Here is a 21,726-nt window from a genome sequence, read left to right on the forward strand (position 1 = left end):
TAGGCCAGACCGATTAAATTCAAAGGTTCTTGACATATTTAACTTGCCCTATAGCACGGCCATGTATGATTTCGAATCAAGATTTACAATCTATGCAAGTTGTAAACGCCTGTTAATATTTAAGCTATTGTAATACTGCGATTATAACTGCCTGAGGCAAATTTGATATTTAGCATACATTGGAATTAAATTGTACTCGCAGTGTTTTGTTTTTAACACCAGGACATGAAAAGAGCGTTTTGTACTGTAGGTAAGTCAGTTCTCCAGTTTGATTTTCTTGCAATGGCATAAAAATTGTGTTTTCTAATTAGCTGGGTCGTTTATGTTATTGCCTAGTTGTCTGATATAACAATGATTTCAAATCTAAATTAGATGGCGGTCACCTAACTAAGGCACGCCAATTCATAATATATATATCAGTAAGACTTAGCCAACAAAAAGTACTGTAGTTCTACATTTTCGAAACAATATTTCCAAACTCGCGGGAAATATTTGGTCCTCAAAGTTTGTTTGATTTAGTTTAGCAATTTCTCAACAACATGTTGTTTAGGTCACTTTAGTGTCTTTACGTTGCATGCTCAAACACAACTTTCATAGAAGTTTAGCAATTTCTCAACAACATGTTGTTTAGGTCACTTTAGTGCCTTTACGTTGCATGCTCAAACACAACTTTCATAAAAGTTAGAAATCGAAGTTGTAAGGAGATAAGGCAGGCAATACAGTTCATTCATCCCCTTCAATTTTATCAAAAAGTATTGCTGTGAAATCCAAATAATTTCGAGGTATTTACTTTGAATTTTAAACATATTTTTAAATTTTTTAGTAGCATTATTGCTGTTGATTACAAACGGAGTTTCTTCACAAACCGTAATCGACTATGTGGCGTCGAACCTTGAAATCAAGTACGAAGTTATATCGAACCTGGTGGGAGGGTTCAGCAATTTTACAGCCAGAATTTCATTAACCAACCTTGGTAATCAACAAATAAGCTCGGTAAGCATCGATGTAGAGACTAATGAATGAGTGCTATTAAATTAGACCAAAATTTTCTTGGTATTCCTTAGCAGCTATTTGTCGTTCATATTGAAATTTCTTAATGTTTTTGAAAAACTTCTGTTCGACCTTCAGTGAGTGGGTCGATTTTAGACTATCCTACGCTAGTATTAATGTTGCAATTATGGCATATTTAGCTCCTACAATATTAGATTTGTAAGATAATAATTTTAGAATAGATTCTGCAAATAGCCACAACTTTTCGCCTAGTCCCCAGTGAAATTACAGTATATATATGATATAGCTATCAAGTTAATCCTGTCAAAGCATTGCTTTTTATAACAATGCGCATTCTCAGTGGTTTTGATCTACATATATATTATATTTATTGCAGAATGGCTGGGAATTATACTTTATGAATATCTACATGATTCAACCAGATCAAGAGCTTTGGAAAACAACTGACGGATATGAGATTCCAGATTCGAATTTTAGAGTTTATCACATCAATGGCTGCGTGTTTAAATTTGTACCTACCCAGAACTTTGCTGGTGAGTGATATGATATGTATGCGTAAGGTTGTAAACAGATCGGGGTGGTTTTATAACCATGGTTAAACAAAGCAATGTCTGAGCACTGACAGTATTTGGGTTGCCTGTTATAAAACGCGTATGGCTTTCGTAGAGTGCGAATTTACTTTAATGTTTGACTGCAGTCTCATAATAAATAGTGTCGGTTTGGTATAGTCCCAGGACTGGCTGGTAACTTCATATTCACCTCAAATGTGCTTTAGATTCTGCGTTACATTGGGCACACATAAAGTACGATTTAGCATGATTAAGATTCAATATATATTTTGTTATATGAAACCCAAACGTGAGCCATGGAGAATCCTTAACTTCCTCAAGAGTTCTCTTGTAGACGTAGATTTTCTTGAGATATTTCAGTGGAACAAAATTAGTTTTGTCTGATTTAAAATGATTCATTTAAACGTCGCTGATCAGAATTACTCCTTTGTAGTTTAGTCGATTCGTTGAAATTCAATGTTTGGCATGATTGAACAAATAGTTCAATTATTCAATATCAAATTCACCATTTGTCAGCTCTCTTTTATTTCTTTTATCTTTATCAAAGAGAAGAATTTTATTATACCATACCGCGCGCGATGTGTGCAAACCTGAATACGATTTATAGCTCAACGTTATATTATAGGTATCCCGGCAAAAAGTTCTGCCGTAATAAACCTCGTTATTCAAAACTGGAGCGTGGCAAGAACTGACATGTTACCAAATTGGTGGGTTGCTACTAGCGATGGCGAACAATACAAAACTATTGAATCAACAGCGACTGAACAATTAGAAACATTTACGGGTGATTTCACGACCCCGGAACAATGGAAAAGATACGAGGAAGACCAATTTGATCCATGGACTCCTTCCATAAGATGGGATAGGTAACAAATAGCAATTTTGTTCTTGCGACTCGACGCATACAAAAGATGTGTCGAGTATCCACAAATCACACTATCAAGGCCTTCTATTTATATATAATTACGTATTATACCGTATTCGAAGCCGTTGCAATGCAGATTAGGGTATTTAACTTGGTGAAGCTAGTGTTGCAGAGACGGGTGACATTTACAATCCACTCCGACTCGGGGTTAAATAAAAATCCGGGTGAATCCACACTTTAGATCGGCCATCGTAGCTGTCTTTATTCAGTGCTTTTTTTTTACTGTACGTCATTTAATGTTACATAAAGTGAAATGGAAATAACTAAATTTTCAAAAAATCCAAAAATATTGGAAAGAGAGCATCTAGTTCTAGAGTTTTTGAAATGTTTTTCGAAATTACACTCCAAACAATGATTCAGACATGCAGCTCTTCAAACGTTCGCGGCTGCGGAGTTCCATAGACGGTCCAGGTCATTTCTGATTATATATATATATGCACAAACAGGTGACTCATGCCATTGCACTTCATAAAAGATTTTTATTTATCTTTTGATTTTCAAATTCTATTTTAGAAATAACGTTGCCGATCTAGGATCTCCACAAAAGCCTGTGATTCCAACTCCGATAACAACAACATCAACCAGCGGTGCTAAAATACCAAAACCTCTCTCTGGTTGGCAGATTGTCAATTTGAATAACAGTATTTTGAATGAAGCAAGTATGCTGGGCGGTGAGTTTTTTACTCTGGTGTTTTATACTTGTATTGCTTCTCAATATTTTTCCACTGTCCAATAGGAAACTATTGTAACATAACTCTTCTTTATGAGATCTAAGAATCTCGACATTCACACTTCTGACCTTTACGTCGCCAAGCACTTATCTGCCCCTAACGTACTTTCTTGTCAATTATCAATTATTTGATCTCATTGTTTTTGGATAACACTAATTTTTAAATTTTTAGAAAAATTGAATCTTGAAGTTGTAGATACATTACCTGTCTCGAACGAAATGTACGTGACTTTGGTGATAAAGACATCGATTGAAGATGACGAATCTTATATTCTCAATATTGACGGAGATAGGTAAAAAGTTGCTTTCTTTATTGTTCATTGAAAATGCGCTACACGGATTTTTAAATTTAGAATCAGCGCACGAACCGATATGCCGTTTCTTATAAATACCTAATTTGGACATTTTGCCGCAAATTTAGAATCAATTAATTAATCGGAACATTTGATGACATTATGGTCAATGCATCAATCACTAATCTGCAATAGTAAGTTCGAATCTCATAGCTTATGAAGGACTGCTTATTGGCGACTGATTTTTGCATTGATAACTAATTCCTCTACCATCCACTTCCATGCATCCGACAATTGTGGATAGCTATTGACAGTTTTCCATTATTGTATCCTAATTTGATTTTTACGTATAGCCTGTAACTAAATTAATTAATTGTTTCATTTGCAGCAAAACCATTGAAATTTCGGCAAAATCTCCTGCTGGAATTTACTATGGATGCCAGACATTGATTTCTGTTGTTGAAACAAATTCCGAAAAAGAAATATCTTCAATGAGAATCGAGGTTTGGCTTTTGTTTGCGAAGTCATGAGTTTATGTTTCAGCCTACGCGTTGTAAATATATTCTATGAAGTTACTCACAAACTATTTCAACTATTTTAACTTTCCTATGCTCTGAGTACCCAGTAATAATTTTTAACACATAGAGCTGTTATGTATGTAGACGTCCAATATTTCAAGTAACAAGAGAGCAATGCTCAAATATATGGACACGAAAGCCAAAACAAAGTAGCACGGGGATGTAATATTAAAATATACCGGTACGGTAGTCATCACGATTTGGACAGACCACCCCATCGCAACCAACTCGAAACGCCACAAGAGGCGCAGCATTTAATTTTGATGACGTCATCACATACATAACGAATCCCATTGAGCACACAATCATTTTTAAAATAAATAAAAGTAATTGCCTTCTAGCGACAACAACAATCTCAAACCAGTGAAAATTCTAAGCAATTGAACCAGTATTTAAAGAGAAAGACAATTTTTTAAAATAAAGAAAAAAAGAATTCTAATACGAACAACAACATAATACCAAAACGATCTTTTGTTCAATAATTTCGTGTCCAATAATTTTAATTTATTTTTATCTTCTCAAAAATAGGCAATATCCCACTGGTCGATAAACTGAGCAATTCATATGATTCCAAACGCATATTTAACGCAGACAATGAACGCAAAGACGAAAATTTTATTTATTCGCCCATAAACATTTTGAATAGCGTTTGTTGCATTGACTGAAATAAATCTGCCCAGTGTTCGGCGCTTCCGCCAGTTGTTTATTCTGTAATGCATTTTTAACGACTTTCTGGCCATATTGCCATATTACAGTTTGACAAGTTTTACAATTACCACAGATACACATATACCTGAAAATTTTGGTATCAGATGGAATCTTCCAATATATAAAGTAGAAACAACAAGTATTTGAAAAAGTACTCTCGTAGTGTGTGTACCAGGTTAGGGTTAGGCCACAATTGTATTCCTATTTTTCCTATTTTAGTTCATTACAAATTCGGGGACTGTCTGTGTTAGCCAAGTGAATATACCTCCTGCCCATAGGTTTCAGTCCCTTTACACAACTCGATGTAAAGTAGGCGAACAAAATTAATTACCTCCATTAGTTTGGTACACACACTTCTGGAGCGCCTTTGAAAATACATACAAAGACAGCCTTTAATTCTAAACAACGTTACTTTGTATACTTATACTCCAGCAATTCCGGGTACTTTCAGTTTGCTCAATTGTACCAGTTTGCTTTCAGGATTCTCCCCGTTACAAACACCGTGGAATGCATGTGGATGTTGCCAGACATTTTGTCCCTTACAATGATATGGTCAAGCTGATCAAGGTCGGAATTCTTTTACTGTTGTAAAGAAATCATTTTGTAGTAATGATAGTAATAGTAGATGGACGCAGTAAACGCTTCTTTATTCTTAAGCATTTGTACTGTAATGTTAATTTGTATTTAATTTTGATATTAAAAAATACACGGTTTAATTTGGGCTTAGATGCTGCGATGACGTTCAATATGAATTTTTTTTCGCGATTTCGACTTTCTAATACGTTACTTACGTCACAACTAATATTTTTTTAGATTATTTTCGATTACTTCAGCTAAACTAAAACTCCTCCGAAGTAAAAATTATTTAATTCCAGCCAAAATACTGGGAATAAAACTTAAAAGCCCAAATTTCTATCATTCTTAAAATATATCTGAGCTGCAGGTTGAGTCTTAATCGTTACGTCATCGTTAACTAATCCCCAATAACTCATTGTTGCGAACATAGATGCGGAAGTGGATTCCCAGGTAAAGCTCCGTTAGGAAAATATGATCGTATTTAATTCGGACAAAACTTATGTTGAACCACATCATTGTCGGCTATGCTGATAGCGAACCAATTCTGCGTCAGTGGCGTGGAAATGAGAAAACGTGAATCCCTCACACCACCAGCCAGAGCAGAGAATTCAGTAACCCACCTTACGGCGTACTGAAGCAGTAGTTTGGAACCTGGGTTCGTTCCCTGACACTCTGGGGTTCTGCCAGTACAGGCAAGGCGTTACAAAGTTTACATTCAAATCCGAGAGTCTATATTAATATATGTATATTGTTTAAATAAAATCGAACACCTTGTAGGTTTGCCACTATTATTGAATTTGCTAAATTTTAACGATTATTCATTACTTATCGATCTCGATCGGTAAGTATGTTGATGGGTATTTGTCTGCCTGTTTGTCTGTTAGACACTTTCGTACGTTACGCGATATCTCACGAAAGCGAGGTTAAACCTGCTCCAAATTTTACACGTGTATTCATCATATCGCCTTGATTTTGAATGAATTATCGTCGTATAATTAGCGAATTGATTAGTGATGGGACACGCGGTGTCGCTATTGAGTCAGAGCGAAGGATACACGTTGCTAGATCGATAAGTCGGCGGTTTCCTATCGCTATCTCGTTTTTGTCATTAATAGGTATTTGTATTTTCTCGAGCTTCTGGAATCTTTCATTAGGATTCCGCTCTACCAAAAAGGGGAAAAACCACTGGCTGAGAGCGATCAGCTGTCCTACGATCAAAAATTCTATATTATTCACGCTTCTAAAACTCGTCTCTAAATATTGTTTCAATTTTGTAAGGTGATGGGAATGTATAAGTTGAACAAACTTCACTTCCATCTTACTGATGACGAAGGCTGGAGGGTTGAGATGTCATGGTGTTCGTACCTCACCACAGTTGGAGCCACACAGTAAGAACTGTTTTGCTATAATGAGTTATGTCCCCTCTTGCGACCCAGAATTCTTATTCGTCTGTGATTCAAGATGCCTGCTATTCTGATGTTTATGTGCTTTTTGGTGTTGCTAAAATTGTCTTCAATTTGGTTGACTGGTAACCACTTTATAAACAATTTATTAACTATTGTACGTAACGAACGACACATCAATGTGACGATTGCTATTAGATTCACCAGATCTTTGATGTTCAACTGTAAAAATTAAATACGAGTAGTGAATTTTTATCCTATTGGTTCAATATTGTTCTCCTAAAATCTTTACAGATGTTTTGACTCGACAGAGCAATCCTGCATCATTCCACAATTCGGTTCAAGACCAGACGGAACCGATCGAGGCTCTGGGTTTTATACGATTGAGCAATACAAAGATTTATTGAGATTAGCAAATAGTCATCACATTGAAGTTATTCCTGAAGTTGACATGCCAGGACACGCCAGAGCTGCAATTAAAGCGACTCAAGCGTAGTGAGTGAAGGAATACAAAATTGTGTACAATATGTTAACATGATGGTTTCATAATAAACCTTTCGCCAGAATACACATTAATACAATAACGTTACTCGGTCAATAGGCAACAATAATCTTTAGCAGGTACTATAGTTAATCGGAATGGCAGAATATTATAATCAGACCGGTTTTACCTCATCAAATTCTGCGTTCTTTCTTGAATAGCTATTGGACATAATTATATATTATTGATACATATAATATAAATATTTATATATTAAGTTTAGTTAGGGTCGGACTAGAATCTTTAGCGATGGCCATGACCTCTTGCCCTTGCAAAAATTTTATCGATGGATAAATTAAGATTCCATTCTGTGCGGGCCCAACAAATCTAAACAACTAAAGAGTCGCCACCAAGTTTTGGAAACATATCTGAATGTATTTCAAGCCGTTTATAATTATTTTTATTAGTTTACAGGCAGCAAGAGACAAGGAAATCGAAGTCTCTGTTACCGAAGCTGAAGAAATTCAAATATCGGAACCGAATGATCCTTCTCAATACATATCTGTACAAATGTACACTGACAATGCGATAAATCCATGTCTGGAATCCACATATAAGTGAGGAATTTCTGACATTTGATTTTAGCACTTTATTCTTGGGGATGCTGAGGTATTTGTTTCCTAATTAAAAATTACTTAAGTGATTAAGTGATTTTACATGCCTAAAATCTCGCTCCAACCAAGAGATTTTGAATACGGATATTTGAAAGGATTCGCCAAAACGAGATAAAATAGATATTTTACTGTGTTTTGGACAGAATCTTTTCGGTTAGTCGCAGCCTTCCCGTTTTGTACTGTCATGGTTGGGAATAGTCTATTCGGGTTATATTTTATTGGAAGGGCTCTTATATAGATCACATTATCAATGTTTTGACCGTGTTGACTGATATTTTGAAAAAATCTATTCGATTTTCGAAAAGATTCGAGATGATTTGGATCTCCAAAATCAATTTTTAACTTTTTATCATATATAATACTGAATATACGTGATATATCAAACTAAAACTTTCTAAAATTCATTTTTCAGTTTCGTCGAAAAAACTGTGCAATCGTTTATCGATTATCATCGCGACATCCAGCCACTCCGCGTTATGCATCTTGGTGGTGACGAGGTAGCTTCAGGAGCTTGGCTTGAATCAAACGCTTGTCAAGATTTAATCAATTCCGGGTAAGAAGGAAATTATACAGTATTGATTACAGATACATATTCTTCAAAAAGAAGAAATACAAAAGGCTGTTATTCTTCTATCCTTTTTCTATAGGCAAAAAATGGCGGTGAAAAGGACGTTTTCAAAATTAATAAAGTTAACGCAAATTGAAACAGATATGTCAATTTAGGCCTCTTACTTATATTTTCATTATATAAATAATATGATCTTTAACAAAGGGCTTTTCTAAAATTTCTGTTGTCTTTTATGTACTGCGGTACCACACACACGTCTAATTTCATTTTTGTATTCACTGCCTGTAGAATACTTGATCTGAAGGAACATTTTGTTCGTAAAATCAGTGAAATTGTCAAAAATATCGACGAAAATTTGACTCTTGGATTGTGGGAAGATGGGGCCATGACGTGAGTAAATTATTATTGGATAAATGCAATTTTTCTTATATTATTTTAATAATATTGCTAATATCATTGTTTAGTATGTACATTTATATGATAGTTGCCTGAGTTTATTGTACTGTTTTTTTTTAATATTGAATGTATCGTGCCATCTCTACGAACAGGACTTTGTCGATGTCTTTAAACTATGCTGTATTTTGATAATCGTGAAGCTTTTTAGTTAGGATTTAGCTACTCAATTTTAGATGCCCTAAAAACAGTGGATTGACCTGAAGTCGAACGTAAAATCTATGATCTATGCCCAGGGTTTAACTTCAAGATAATATAAAAAAATTCGAAAATAAAATCTGTATTTATTGATTCCCTTTTGCAGCGAAAATGAAATGCCTTTCAATAGAACGGAAAATGGCACCAAAGAAGTTTTGGTTAACGCCTGGCAAAATATTTGGGAATGGGGACTGGCTGATAGAGCTTATAAACTTGCCAATGCGGGATATAAAGTAAGTTTTGACTGTTTCTCGTTTTGTATACTGTGTTAGTGTCTCTACTTTATGTGAATCACTTTGAATATTTCATGAGGTACTAGAAAAAGCATACTCATTACAGCAGAACATAAAATAGCGTAGTGGTCTTATTCAAACCTATATTCTTAATTAAAACTAAATAACGCGTTTTTTGTGCGTAAGACGTGAATCTTGGAAGACAACGAAATAGACAAAATATATTGCGGTCAACGATGAACATTCAATGACTTTATTGGAATAGTTTGTACGTTATCAAATGTGCGGGAAGCAATAGCAAATCTTTTCGCATTGGGAAAAAATGATATTTTTTCTATTATTGTTGAGTTAAGTAGGCAATGCTGTTACACCTTACCCCTGTCAAAACGCGTGAAAAAACTTATTAGATTAAATGAACTTTTGTTTCTGTACTATCTCAAAAGATGCGTTACGAAAAAAATGTGAATTGCTGACGGTTTTCCTTGAGAGCTCTCGATTTGTGGAATATCTATGTCCTTGGCCCACTGACAGTCCTTACTAGCAAAGTAGTTTACACTTCGTATTGAAGCTACATAATAGATCTTAGCGCCTTCTCAGTGATCGCTTGACACTATTATATCAGTAATTTTAACTTTTAGTCGGGAACTTGGGACTTTGCTTTGAGCAAACTTACTTAAAAACTAATGAGCAGATTACTCTAATTCATTTCTTTTTCAATAACTCAGGACCATGGTTTGTGAGCACACTTGCATAAAAATTTAATAAGCAGAATAACCTAATTCATTTCTTATAAAATTTTAGGTAGTGATGTCACAAGCCACACACTTATACTTTGATCATCCTGAAGAACCAGATCCAGAAGAAAGAGGATTTTATTGGGCAACAAGGTTTGCTAGCACAAAGAAGACATTCGGTTTTAAACCAGATGATTTGTATTCGAATGTTGATACGACCAGGGCTGGGAAACCTCTAACAGGTATGACTCATTTATGACCACAAAAACTGTTATCGCCACTGGCGTAGTATCGGGTATAAAGGGGTTAGATGTGTTTTGAAATAACCATTTATGATGTGGAGGATTAAAGTCTCCGTAATAATGAGAGAAGCACAATATAACAATCAATAGGACGTTATTTTCAACAGAAATTTATATTCATAAAAACTATAGTTGTAACTTCAGCACACACAAGTGGGCCGGAAACCGAAGGCCGGTGGGCGGTAATTTCCCATTCATGTAATCTACTACTATTATTTTTCTTCTTCTTGTTGTGAAAAAAGGCTTTTATATTTAATTACTGAACCAATTGATTTGAAATTTTTAGTGGTGAAATCTTGTTGTTCTCGCCGGGAGGTTATTACTTTAATTTGTTCCCAATTTCACCATGAGATCTGATATTTCATTCGCATTTTTTTTTCATGGGATCACGTTTTTATGACATCGTGACGACAGTCTTCCATTTTAATTTTGCGAACTCGTGCCGGGTAATCAGACTACGTCGTACGACGTACATTCTCGTCCTGCCTCGTTTTGACTTACGTGTCCATATGTTTGAACATCGCTCTCGTGGTTTCTTAAGCTGTCATATTCACTCCGGTATTATTATTAACACATGTATTTCTGATGTTACAATTTCTTTCTATCTTTTACTTAATAAATCTTTTTTTATATTCTGCAGAGGACGATATCTGTAAATGCGATTTCTGTGAATGTACCCCGCTAGAAATCCCAGAAAATATCATTGGAATACAGGGGCAGATCTGGACAGAGACGATGAGGAATTCGAAAGAATTTTTTGAAGCTGTATTTCCTCGGTTGATCGCACTAGCAGAGCGAGCCTGGCATAAGGTAGAACAATTTAATTCGTTGATTAACAAATTAATATCGTAAATTGAATCATTGTCTTATTTTATATTCTAGAAATGATCTTTTTCATTAGATGTTCTATTAAGCGGCGGTACAGTTTTCTAATTTATATTCACAGTTTCCACTTTGCCATTATGTTGTAAAAATGCGGGAAAACCAAAAATTTTTAGCTGAATATTACATTGCCGTTTGTTACCATTACTTCGGTGAATCTAAAAAGTAATCCAACATAAGATCACTGGTGGAATTCATGGGACGCGTTTTTGGAACGTCCTGTTTTTTTCGAACCCCGTCCTGTTTTTAGGGCTATATTATATGTACAAGAAAGTAAGTAGTGTATGTACCAGGATAGGGTTTGGCCATAATTTTATACCAATTTTCCTTATTTTATTTCCATTACGAGTTCGGGGACTGTCTGTGTTAGCCAAATAAATATACCCCCTGACCATAGTTCCCAGTCCTTTTACACAACTTGATGTGAAGTAGGCGAACAAAATTACTTACCTCTATATTGGTACACACACTTCTGGAGCGCCTAAAAGAAAACCCGTTCTTTTTGGGTCCCATCACTGCGCAAGATCCATATATATATATATATATATATAGGCAAATTAACATCTTACATGCAGGCTTCTTGGGAAGATAGTTCGACTGATAACAGCTTCGCTGATGATTGGAAAGAGTTTGCTAACACTGTTGGATACAAAGAATTCAGTAGGCTTGAACAAAATGGAATATTGTATCGGGTGCCTGTACCGGGGGCTAAGTAAGCAGCTTGTCTCCTTATTTTCTCCTTATCTAATTACTAATGTAATCTTCACCTTACCTCATTCATTGAACCTTTGAAGGTCATTGAACATTTCCTCTCCCACACATTTTAAATTCATTTTAAGGGTAGGGTTTAATTAAAATCCTTTTTAAAATTCAAATTAGGTCTTATTTTCAGGCCAGGTCTTATTTTCGTTTCCTTCATCAATGTTTCATTAAAGTTAAATGGGTCGCCATAAGTTGTGGTTTTAAATAGTGGGTCCCAACTCTAAAAAGTTTGGGAACCACTGCTATATAGCATTATACAGATCCTATTAATAGTCCAATCTCAATTGATAAATTTCTTCGTTTTAGGATCGAAGGAAGTCTCATTCAAATGAATTCTGAGTTTCCTGGGCTTGATATTATCTACAGTACATCCAACAATCCACACCGATGGTCAAAATATACGGTTCCATTCGAATATACCAATGAGACTTACTTGCAAGTTCGATCAGCGGACGGCTCCAGGGGCGGTAGAATTGTCTCGGTTAAACTACCAAGCAGTGGAACAAAACTACAAGCTAATAATATTTTTATTGTTCTTGTACTTCTCGTTTTGAGTTTCATCGTCTTCTGACGATTTGTGGCATGCGTAATTAGAAAGCAGTGTTTATCCCGTAATTATTTTATCATAAAAATTTTATCGCGTTTTTTGCACGTCATGAGAATTAGATTACGATCGATTAAAAATTCACTTCTTAGATGCTTTGTATCATCCCAGTATGAAACAGTACAACAAAACGAACATGTACATCTTCTTTGAGCGTATTATATTTTATAGGAATACCGTTTGTCTTATAATTAATTCACTGTTGGTCATTGTAACTCATTTTCACTTATTTTGATTGAGAGTGATAAAAAACAAATTAAAGGCTATTGTATGCACTTTATTCTGAATCGATCCATAAGATCAAAACTCCATTGTTTGACTGTACCTTTCACACTGATTATGCATGCCCCCACTCACTGTACTTTAGAAATTAGTGCTACCAACCCATGAAACAAAATCTACATTATTTTGCGTTAAAGGTTGGTTAAAGCCTAATTTCTGAATAAATATAATTATTGCATAATTTAATATGCAGTTTATGCTTTTGATTTTACTGTAAATAAACTCAATTTTATCATGATTGTGAATTTGTAGATTTTCAATTTACAATGTAGACGGGGAAAGTTTAGAATGGTTCAGACGGAACGTGGAAAAATTAAGAATAACCGATGTCTCTTGGAGATTTTCTGAATCTCACTGCAGCATACTTTTCTCAAAAACAAAACTGAACTAAAAAAAACTGCAAACAAAAACTATTATCACGTTCGACCTTTAATTTCAATATTTCAACGTCATGTCCTGCATGACAAGGCATTTTATGATGAAATATATACCCGTCATTCAATTACAAACAATAGATGTTTTGTACGCGGCAACACTGGAGCTAAAAATAGATTATTGTTTCCGTAAATTGCCTCATCATTATTAGCAATGTCATTCCTATATCGTAAAGCCACGTGGCTAAAATTAAATCGGGAAAAACGTGGAATTATCCATCTAATTGAAGCACTCTCTTCATGTAACGCGTGTGTTATTGTCACAAACCCGCATTTGCTCTGATCTCATATGAAAAATATGCTGCTTCAGTGAGTGACCAAGCGCTTTCAAAAACCAATTGCATTTCTATATGTGCAAAAGCAATATGCTTTTGTGTTCATGTAAATCATACTTTGATTAAACTGACCAAACAAAAACTGTCCTATGACGGTTATTGGACACGTAATGGACCTGTAATTTTTTTTTCTTATTATATATATATATATATGTTGTTTTTGTTGGCGGCGGTATTCTTGTTATTGTGAAAAATCGCCTTTCTCAGACCAATTTCTGCATTAATAAGTAATAAATCGGTTGTGATTTGTTAAAAAGGCATTTTCTCCAAATGAAATTCCAAATTCTTTGAGGACGATTTGAGATGTAGAAAACGTTTCCGAATCGTTATTCAATGAAAATGGAGCTTTGATTGAAAATCTTTGTTTGTACCAAAGTTTTTGTTAGTATTGATGAAAGTAGTTGACTTTAGAATTAAATTATCAGCATTAGCAGATTTCCTCTATGAAAGTATTTTCAAGGAATTCCAAACTTTTATCCAATTTCAAAGTTTTGTTGTAATAATAATCTTACTAAATTGAATAAAAATCTAAAGTGAACTCGAAAATTTTAATAATACGTGGAAATATATTGGTACTCCAGAAGTATGTGCACCAAGATGGCGGACACCGAAATGTCGTATGTTTACCAGGTTATGGTTAGGCCATAATTTTAGGTACAAATACTACGAGAGTCACTTGGCTAGTCACCGAACTCATAATAGAACTAAGATAAGGAAAATTGGAATAAAATTATGGCCTAAAGCCTTAACCCCAATCTGGTACACATACGACGTTCAGTTATCCGCCATCTTGGTGCACATACTTCTGGAGCGCCAATATATTTATAATGAAGTTGAAGTGGGTGCTTCCTCAAACGTAGCTGACAAAGCAATTGGCTATTAAATATAATAATCACTTAAAATATGAGAAGTCAACGAAAACGTTTCAACTCAATTTGACTAGCCTGTCTACCCGAGGACTTGCTTTCAACGATAGCACCTTGGAAAAATCAGTTTATGTATGCGACAATAGTTCAGTATCAAATAATACAATCCAATTGCCTAGCACTCCACGTGGCTAGCGATTCCGTTAGAATCAACAAATCTATATTTTGTTTCCAATTTTTCGGTCGAAGTTCATAAAAACTCGGTGGGTGATACTTATAAAAGCTCGACGGGGATCAGAACTCAACATGAAATCAATCTTTCCAAGTAATCGCTTCATTATTTGTATTTGTTTATCGGATCGGCGTGGCTAATAATGTTCAGTAATCTCGTGTCGTTAGTTAATAGGATACTGATGGCGAAAAGTTACTTAATTTTTTTTTTCAATCAGACACCTGTTGTGATAAGGTAAAATGTAGTTAGTTTGTGATTAATTGCCTCATGTTCTGGTGCAGGTAATTTGCTCCAACAATAGAACATTTTTATCGGTTATTTGCTTCAATCATCATCTTTACTAGAGATCAATAAGAATATACGCAGCATATGATGTAACTAGTTACAACCGTCGATTGAAATATCACCATTCAGCAAAAACGTCGAAGTTCAGCCACGCCGTCGCGATTAGTGTTTGTCGGGATATATTTCGCCGTAGCGCATTTTTTCAGGGTAAAATTAACATGTACGTAAGCTAGTAATATTCACGAAGGATGTGGTCATTCATAGGATAGTATTCATACCAAACTAACAAGCTTTTTATCGCCAGTAAATCCACATGGATATACAAAATGATGAATTGACGTCGTCACGTATATATAGAAAATGTCCAGTAAGCACAAATTTAAACATCAATATGTTATGACTTGTTATGTATTGGTAATTGGCGATCCGTGCGTAGCCAGGTGTCTATAAACAGGATACAAACCACTGAAACGATCTTATAATTCAAGACATTCTTTAACAAGAAGATATCGATCATGCCACCCAGCTCGTGACCGTCATTCTGGTAAATAGCTATTATTTTTATTTATTTTTATATTACTGATCAGGCTAAATTGAGGGTCTTGTATTCAACTCAACTTAACTTCGAAAATGTAATGATCCGTTATTTTTTGTTAATTGGCGGTCCGTATGTAGCCAGGTTTCTCCAAACAGGACACAAATACCGCATACTAACCACTGATACAATCATGTCAAGTCATTCTTAACAAGCTAAGATGCCAATCATGCCGCAGGGTTCTTGTCCGCCATTTTGGTAATTTGATTTTTATTGTCATCACTGATGGAAGTAAACTGTTTTTCTTAATTTTGTAAACTTGAATTTATACAAAAAATGATTTATATTTTTGTTACTTTTCTTGTAGATACTTAATTTGTGTAGAGCACTAAACCGTGCAGAATTTAGTTCATTCGTTATTGTACACGAAGTGCGCTTATAAAACGATTGTTGTTTTTATTCTTGTGGTAGTTGTTGAGATGATTATTGATGTTGCGTAAGATGTAGCTTCTCCCTGCAACTGTTTGACCAATCGACTACAATTGTTCATCATGGCTGAAGTCGCTGATACGAAGGCTATTTTTCAATTTTTCTCTAGCTCCCGTAATTTTGCTGCCTCATTTTAATTAAAGGGAACACTTTTTATTGCGTTATGCTTGGCCTCCTCATCGCCTATTATCAGAATGCTCAGCGTTAGAAAAGCACTACCAATGCACGACATTTTTGTTAATATAATAAAACGTTGTTCCATTTTTTTACCTCTTTATCATTCACTTGTTCTTAAATTACTTCATGTAGATCGAATGGTTCCAAGGTTTTTGTGTTTTAGAAATTATAATATTTACCTTGGTGCGCAACTTTATGCACATGATATTGTCATAAACAATAAGAGGGTTTGAATGATTTTTCATCAATGCGACTTAATCTTGTCTATTAATTATGAAATATTTGAATTGAATTTTTCTTAAATTCGATCGATCGTTTCAGTTAGTGAAGTAAGGTAATTTCCAGCATGGAGGCGATACATGAATGATTAAAAAGATAAAAGCATAATGAAGGATGTCAAGACAGCAAACAAAATCTATAATTGAGTTTAGAACGTTCAAGCAAAATTTTTGTGGATAATTGTGAAATACGAGAGGCACTTTTTTCTTACTAATGAAAGAAAGAAATAAGAAAGAAAAAACTCACTTACACTCACTTACAAACCAGAAAATATAAGAATTTAACTTATAGAAAATAATCTAAAAACCATTTTACAATTTGCCAATCACACTATTATTTTTCTATTCAGTATACTAGGAAACGAATAAAATATCCTCCATTGTTGCACCAAAACGCACTATATGAACAAAAGAAAACTTCATTGTTATAAAATTATAAATTAAAAAAAAAAAAAAAAAAAAAATTATAATCTTAAGAATTTCCTTAAATTAGAAGAATGTGCGATTTTTTGTTTCAAATACTTTGACTTTTCAAAGTTACATTGATAATGATAACTTATATTTAGTACGGAAATGAGTAAAACCACATCTTAGAACAAGGCTTTAAAAGAGATTTGTTATTTAATCAACACAACTTCATCTAATCGCTCATCAAATCGTAGAAATACGTCATCAAAATTGACAAATAGCCCAAAAGCGAAAAACGTTTTGCAAAATCATGCAGAGTCAGTCGAAATTCCGATTTACTCGGCGATAACAAAATAACTAGTCGCTGCCATTTTGTTTTTTAGCATGCTCAATGAGCGAGTTGAACATTAAAGTTAAATTCAATACCAGCTTCATTCAAGTATTTTATTAAGGTTTCATTGCAAGTAACTCTATAAAATTGTCATTTTTGATTGGCAAAAAATTGGAGTGCACAGAGTTCATCTATAATCGCCTTATGTTTAACAATGGTTACGAAATTAACATTGACAACACTATTGAACTCCTATTCTAAAGAGAGTCAGCGTGGTTTTGCACAATTCGAAAACTCGAAAATTTTTCCCTTTATTTACAGCTCATATTTTCATATATATACAATATTGTTCACATGCATTGGAATAAATGTTTCTGATTGAATATACATGTTTTCGATTTTGTTATAACCAAAAGGTATGAATTTATTATAAAGTTCGGTCGATGAGTAGGAAACAGTGTATAAGACGAAAATATTTACTCAATAACTTTGTATCTTCATCAAACGAGATTGTGATACGATGAAACCTTTTCTGATGCAATATTACCTGGATTACCAATTAATTGATTCCAAATTATGATATCTCGTAATTTTGACGTTGAAAATTTAAAACAACACGTAACTTCGTGATGTGAGAGAGTAGTTGTTATTGAATTTCAAATTAAATTTAAAATTTTTTTTTTAACATACGAACAAAATAAAATGAAAACAATCTTGTTAGGAATTTTTCTCCCGTTTATGAAATTTGTTTTCTGATCTTTCCACGGATGTTACAAGTATGACACGATCGTGCAAGTGAAATATTGCTCGGAGGCAAATATCTTACGCAGTTTGACGAGTCACGGTATCTGTATTTATACCACGTGAAAAACGAAAACGGCAGACAGATGATTTGGTACGTAGTTACAACATTGGAAAGCATGAAAAAGTTTGAAATAACCTTCTTAAAAAGTAAATGCTTCAAAATCCGGCAATTGTGAAATTTGGGTTTTAGTTTAAATCAAAATAATCCATTGCTATTCACGTTTTGGTTCCATTTACATATTCAATATGGATGTTAAAAAGCAAAATAATAAAAAGCTAAAACAATAAGCTTAGCTGTGCCAAAACTGAAAGTTACATAGCAATTATTTTTGTAAACAGATATCCGATTTGTTATTTAAATTTAAGCACATAAACCTATTAAAATGGAAAACATTATCAAAAACGACATGGACTTGTTGAGACCAAATGATGGAGACGTCTATCTTGTTGCTTATCCTAAAGCAGGTACGTTAATGAGCGCATTTCTCTTTTCTAAACATTGAAGCTACTCCATGGCTTGATAAAAAAAAAAGTATAATATTTGAGATATGTTGGGCAATTTCAATTCAGATATGGAACCGTACTTTATGAAATATCTTCACACACTGGTTGAATAATAATCAAACCGTATAATATACTTTATTTAACCAAGCGATTGTATTTATTTCAGGTGTGACTTGGATGACTGAAATAGTGACAGCAATTTACCGAGAATACGCTCTCGAGAATCCGAACTGTGCTCCTGAATTTGACAACGCTGTGAGAGCTCATGCTTTCTGTGAAGTCTGTCCAATGTCTCGACGAGTCTCAGGTGGCAAAAATAAAAAAGTGATTGGCTACGATGCCAATGGAAACGAAATATTTGAAAATGAAAGTGAAAAGAGGCGACGTATTGTCAGTCTTCATTTTCCGGCCAAAAGAATGGAAAAAATGATGCCAGATGCTTTCAATAATGATAACGTTAAGGTAGGTTGTTGATTGTTACTGAATACTGAAATCTTCGAAATATTGGTATTTGACCATCATTAAAATATTTCAGTAACGAAAAATTGATTTCGGTATTAGATATTTCAAAGAAATGAACGAAACAACTTGTGTATTTAGGCAAGTTAGAAAAATAGTTCTTTTTTCAAATATCGTTCTATCATCATTGTTTTCTTGTATTCAATCAGATGATATACATCGCTAGAAATCCAAAAGACATCGCCGTTTCTTATTACCACTTCCATTGTATGAATGATGTTTTACCAACACCCAATTCCTGGCAAGAATTTCTAGATGATTTTACAAATGGATCTGGTGAGTGTTAATATAAATACGGTTACAAAAATCGCGGAGAATCCCATCTTGAAATCATTTATTTCAACGACGACCACGTATTGAATGAAAATATTTACAACTGGACTCTGCAGCTTCGGTCATTCATTTATTAATAAATTTCGCTGAATCCTATTATTATCCAAGCAGTGGTGGATTCATATAATAATTTAACTTTATACATCACAGTGAGATGGGGATCCTGGTTCGATCACGTTCGTGGTTGGTGGAGAAAGCATGAAGAAATGATTTCAGAAAATAAATCACAGTTACTCTGGCTCACGTTTGAATCTTTGAAGAAGGTAAATATTTGTGTAATCATTTATTCAAGAAGTTGAAAAAATGAATTCACATGAACATGATGTTTTAACTTTATCAGGATTTAAAAAGTGAAATGAAAAAAATTTGTGAACATCTTGGACTTGAGTTATCAGAGGAAGGATTGAAAATGGCGGTAAAACGATGTACATTTGCATCTATGAAAGCAGATCCAAACAGAAATCACAGCAAAAACAAGATTTTCAAAGGGGATTTCCTAAGAAAAGGTTGGTTAAAACAGTATTGTCGCGTTAGTTAAGTTTATATTTGAAGGCGTAATAAACTAATTAATTGCTAGGTTTCCGTATTTGTGCTCGACCCACCATTACACACACAGTTCTTCTGTGATAAAATGATTTTGCTTTCCCATTGCTGATTACATTTTATTATTTAGGCAAAGTTGGTGATTGGAAAAGCAAGTTCACAGACGAACAAAACATGCAATTCAATTTAGCCTTGGCGAATCATTTGAAAGAAGATTTTTCAACATTAACAAGAAACTTTACTGTTGGGGAAAGAATTCAATAATTTGCCAGAATATTCGTTTGTGAATGACATTTTGCAAAGAATTACATTATATTTTCACGCGTATAATACATATAGTATTTATTAAGTACAATGCTGTGTTGTATATTTTGCTTTCATGTTTGTACTACTGCTTGACTACGCAGAACGTATGTGCCTTTTCAATTTGAGTTTTATGCTATTGAGCTTTAATTTCTATATTTCTAAGTACTTGTGATTGGCTACATTAAATATTGATAAATATCATAATATTCTCGTATTCTTATACATTTTAGCCTGCAAAGCATTATGCCATATACAGTTAGACAGGCTGATTTTTTCAGCAAGACAACGGTTCATGGTTGTTTCCATAAATTATTTGAATTGGGAAAATCGCTTTTCTCTTTAACCATCGGACCAATTGCTTTGAAATTTGAAAGTAGTTAAAGATTGTTGTTGTCGCTAGATGGTTTCTGTAGGCTCTATGGGATTCGTTTTTCACTTCGACGTTTTATGAGGTGACGTCAACAAAATTAAAAATTAATTGTAGCGGTTCGCGACCGCATGTCAGGGGGTCTCTTGAATCGCGATTAGCGAAAGTCGGAAGTATTCACGTTGAAACTGGAAGCATGAACTGTTATTGTCACAGAATCTGGTAAAAGATAAGGCAGTCCAGTACAGGTTACCGTAGCTGTTCCACAGGTCGTGCTCCATTCATGTTATGATTTTCGGGGGATTATTGATAAAAAATTTCCTTCTCGTCTCAGCGTCTACATATTTAATCATTGGTCAGATTCCTAATACATTCTTTATAAATTACTACATTTAATATTTATTACAAGGTAAATATATAACATTATTGAATCGATTGTGATTTGGGGGAAATGCATTTTTTCCAAAAAATTGCAACACATTTCCAACAGATTTTAGGAAAATTTCAGATGCAAAAATGTTTCTGAATCGTTATTCAATGAAAATAGAGATTTGATTAAAATGTATTTCAGTACCAAAATTCTGTTAGTATCGAAAAATGTGGATGACTTCAGAATTAACTTAGCAGATTTCCTGTATAGAAAGTATTTCTAATGATTTCCAAACTTGTATCCAATTTTAAAGTTTTTGTACAATCTTACTAAATGAAATAAAAACCTAAAGTGAAGTTCAAAAAATTAATAATACGGTACGTGGAAATATATATGTTATCAACGATAGCACCTTGTAAAAATCGGTTTATGTATACAGCAATAGTTAAGTATCAAATAATATAATACGTGACTGGCGAATTTTGTTTTTCGGTTGAAGTTCATAAAAACTCGGTGGGTGATACTTATAAAAGCTCGGTGGGGATCCGAACTCGAACATGAAACCAATCTTTCAACGTAATCGCTCCATCATTTGTATCATCGGATCAGCGTGACTAAAAACGTTCAGTAATCTCGTGCCATTA

The 21,726-nt window shown here is 34.1% G+C and overlaps 2 protein-coding genes across 3 annotated transcripts; both read left to right on the forward strand.

The window, feature by feature from the left end:
- Window positions 1-96: 96 nt before the first annotated feature.
- On the forward strand, window positions 97-13,204 carry LOC120339875 (beta-hexosaminidase-like). 2 transcript variants are annotated; one of them, XM_039408103.2, is made up of 18 exons: window positions 97-250; window positions 824-993; window positions 1,388-1,544; window positions 2,206-2,446; window positions 3,019-3,176; window positions 3,408-3,528; window positions 3,917-4,031; window positions 5,295-5,381; window positions 6,669-6,778; window positions 7,088-7,288; window positions 7,742-7,891; window positions 8,361-8,501; window positions 8,805-8,906; window positions 9,274-9,400; window positions 10,202-10,376; window positions 11,077-11,246; window positions 11,894-12,030; window positions 12,387-13,204. In XM_039408103.2, exons 1-18 carry the CDS (start codon window positions 226-228, stop codon window positions 12,649-12,651), a joined length of 2,652 nt encoding a protein of 883 aa, XP_039264037.2. In that variant the 5' UTR covers window positions 97-225; the 3' UTR covers window positions 12,652-13,204. The 2 variants fall into 2 exon arrangements, with proteins under 2 accessions (XP_039264037.2, XP_039264038.2); XM_039408104.2 differs by having other exon boundaries at window positions 115-250; window positions 827-993.
- A 5,156-nt stretch (window positions 13,205-18,360) lies between these two features.
- On the forward strand, window positions 18,361-20,303 carry LOC120339559 (sulfotransferase 1B1-like). Its single transcript, XM_039407715.2, has 6 exons — window positions 18,361-18,605; window positions 18,811-19,106; window positions 19,313-19,439; window positions 19,647-19,759; window positions 19,837-20,002; window positions 20,170-20,303. The coding sequence occupies exons 1-6, from the start codon at window positions 18,524-18,526 to the stop codon at window positions 20,301-20,303; spliced, it is 918 nt and encodes a 305-aa protein (XP_039263649.2). The 5' UTR covers window positions 18,361-18,523.
- Window positions 20,304-21,726: the final 1,423 nt, after the last annotated feature.

The sequence above is a fragment of the Styela clava genome, chromosome 9 (assembly GCF_964204865.1).
Source record: "Styela clava chromosome 9, kaStyClav1.hap1.2, whole genome shotgun sequence".
Lineage (NCBI taxonomy): Eukaryota > Metazoa > Chordata > Ascidiacea > Stolidobranchia > Styelidae > Styela > Styela clava.

What these genes read in the sequence shown, in the direction of transcription:
- LOC120339875 (XM_039408103.2), top strand. Translation starts at nt 226, where the DNA reads ATGAAAAGAGCGTTTTGTACTGTAG. An exon ending in AAGAGCGTTTTGTACTGTAG is followed by an intron (nt 251 to 823) that starts GTAAGTCAGTTC and finishes TAAATTTTTTAG; the next exon opens with TAGCATTATTGCTGTTGATT. An exon ending in TTGCCAATGCGGGATATAAA is followed by an intron (nt 9,401 to 10,201) that starts GTAAGTTTTGAC and finishes ATAAAATTTTAG; the next exon opens with GTAGTGATGTCACAAGCCAC.
- LOC120339559 (XM_039407715.2), top strand. Translation starts at nt 18,524, where the DNA reads ATGGAAAACATTATCAAAAACGACATGGACTTGTTGAGACCAAATGAT. An exon ending in TGATTTTACAAATGGATCTG is followed by an intron (nt 19,440 to 19,646) that starts GTGAGTGTTAAT and finishes TATACATCACAG; the next exon opens with TGAGATGGGGATCCTGGTTC. An exon ending in AGGGGATTTCCTAAGAAAAG is followed by an intron (nt 20,003 to 20,169) that starts GTTGGTTAAAAC and finishes TTTATTATTTAG; the next exon opens with GCAAAGTTGGTGATTGGAAA.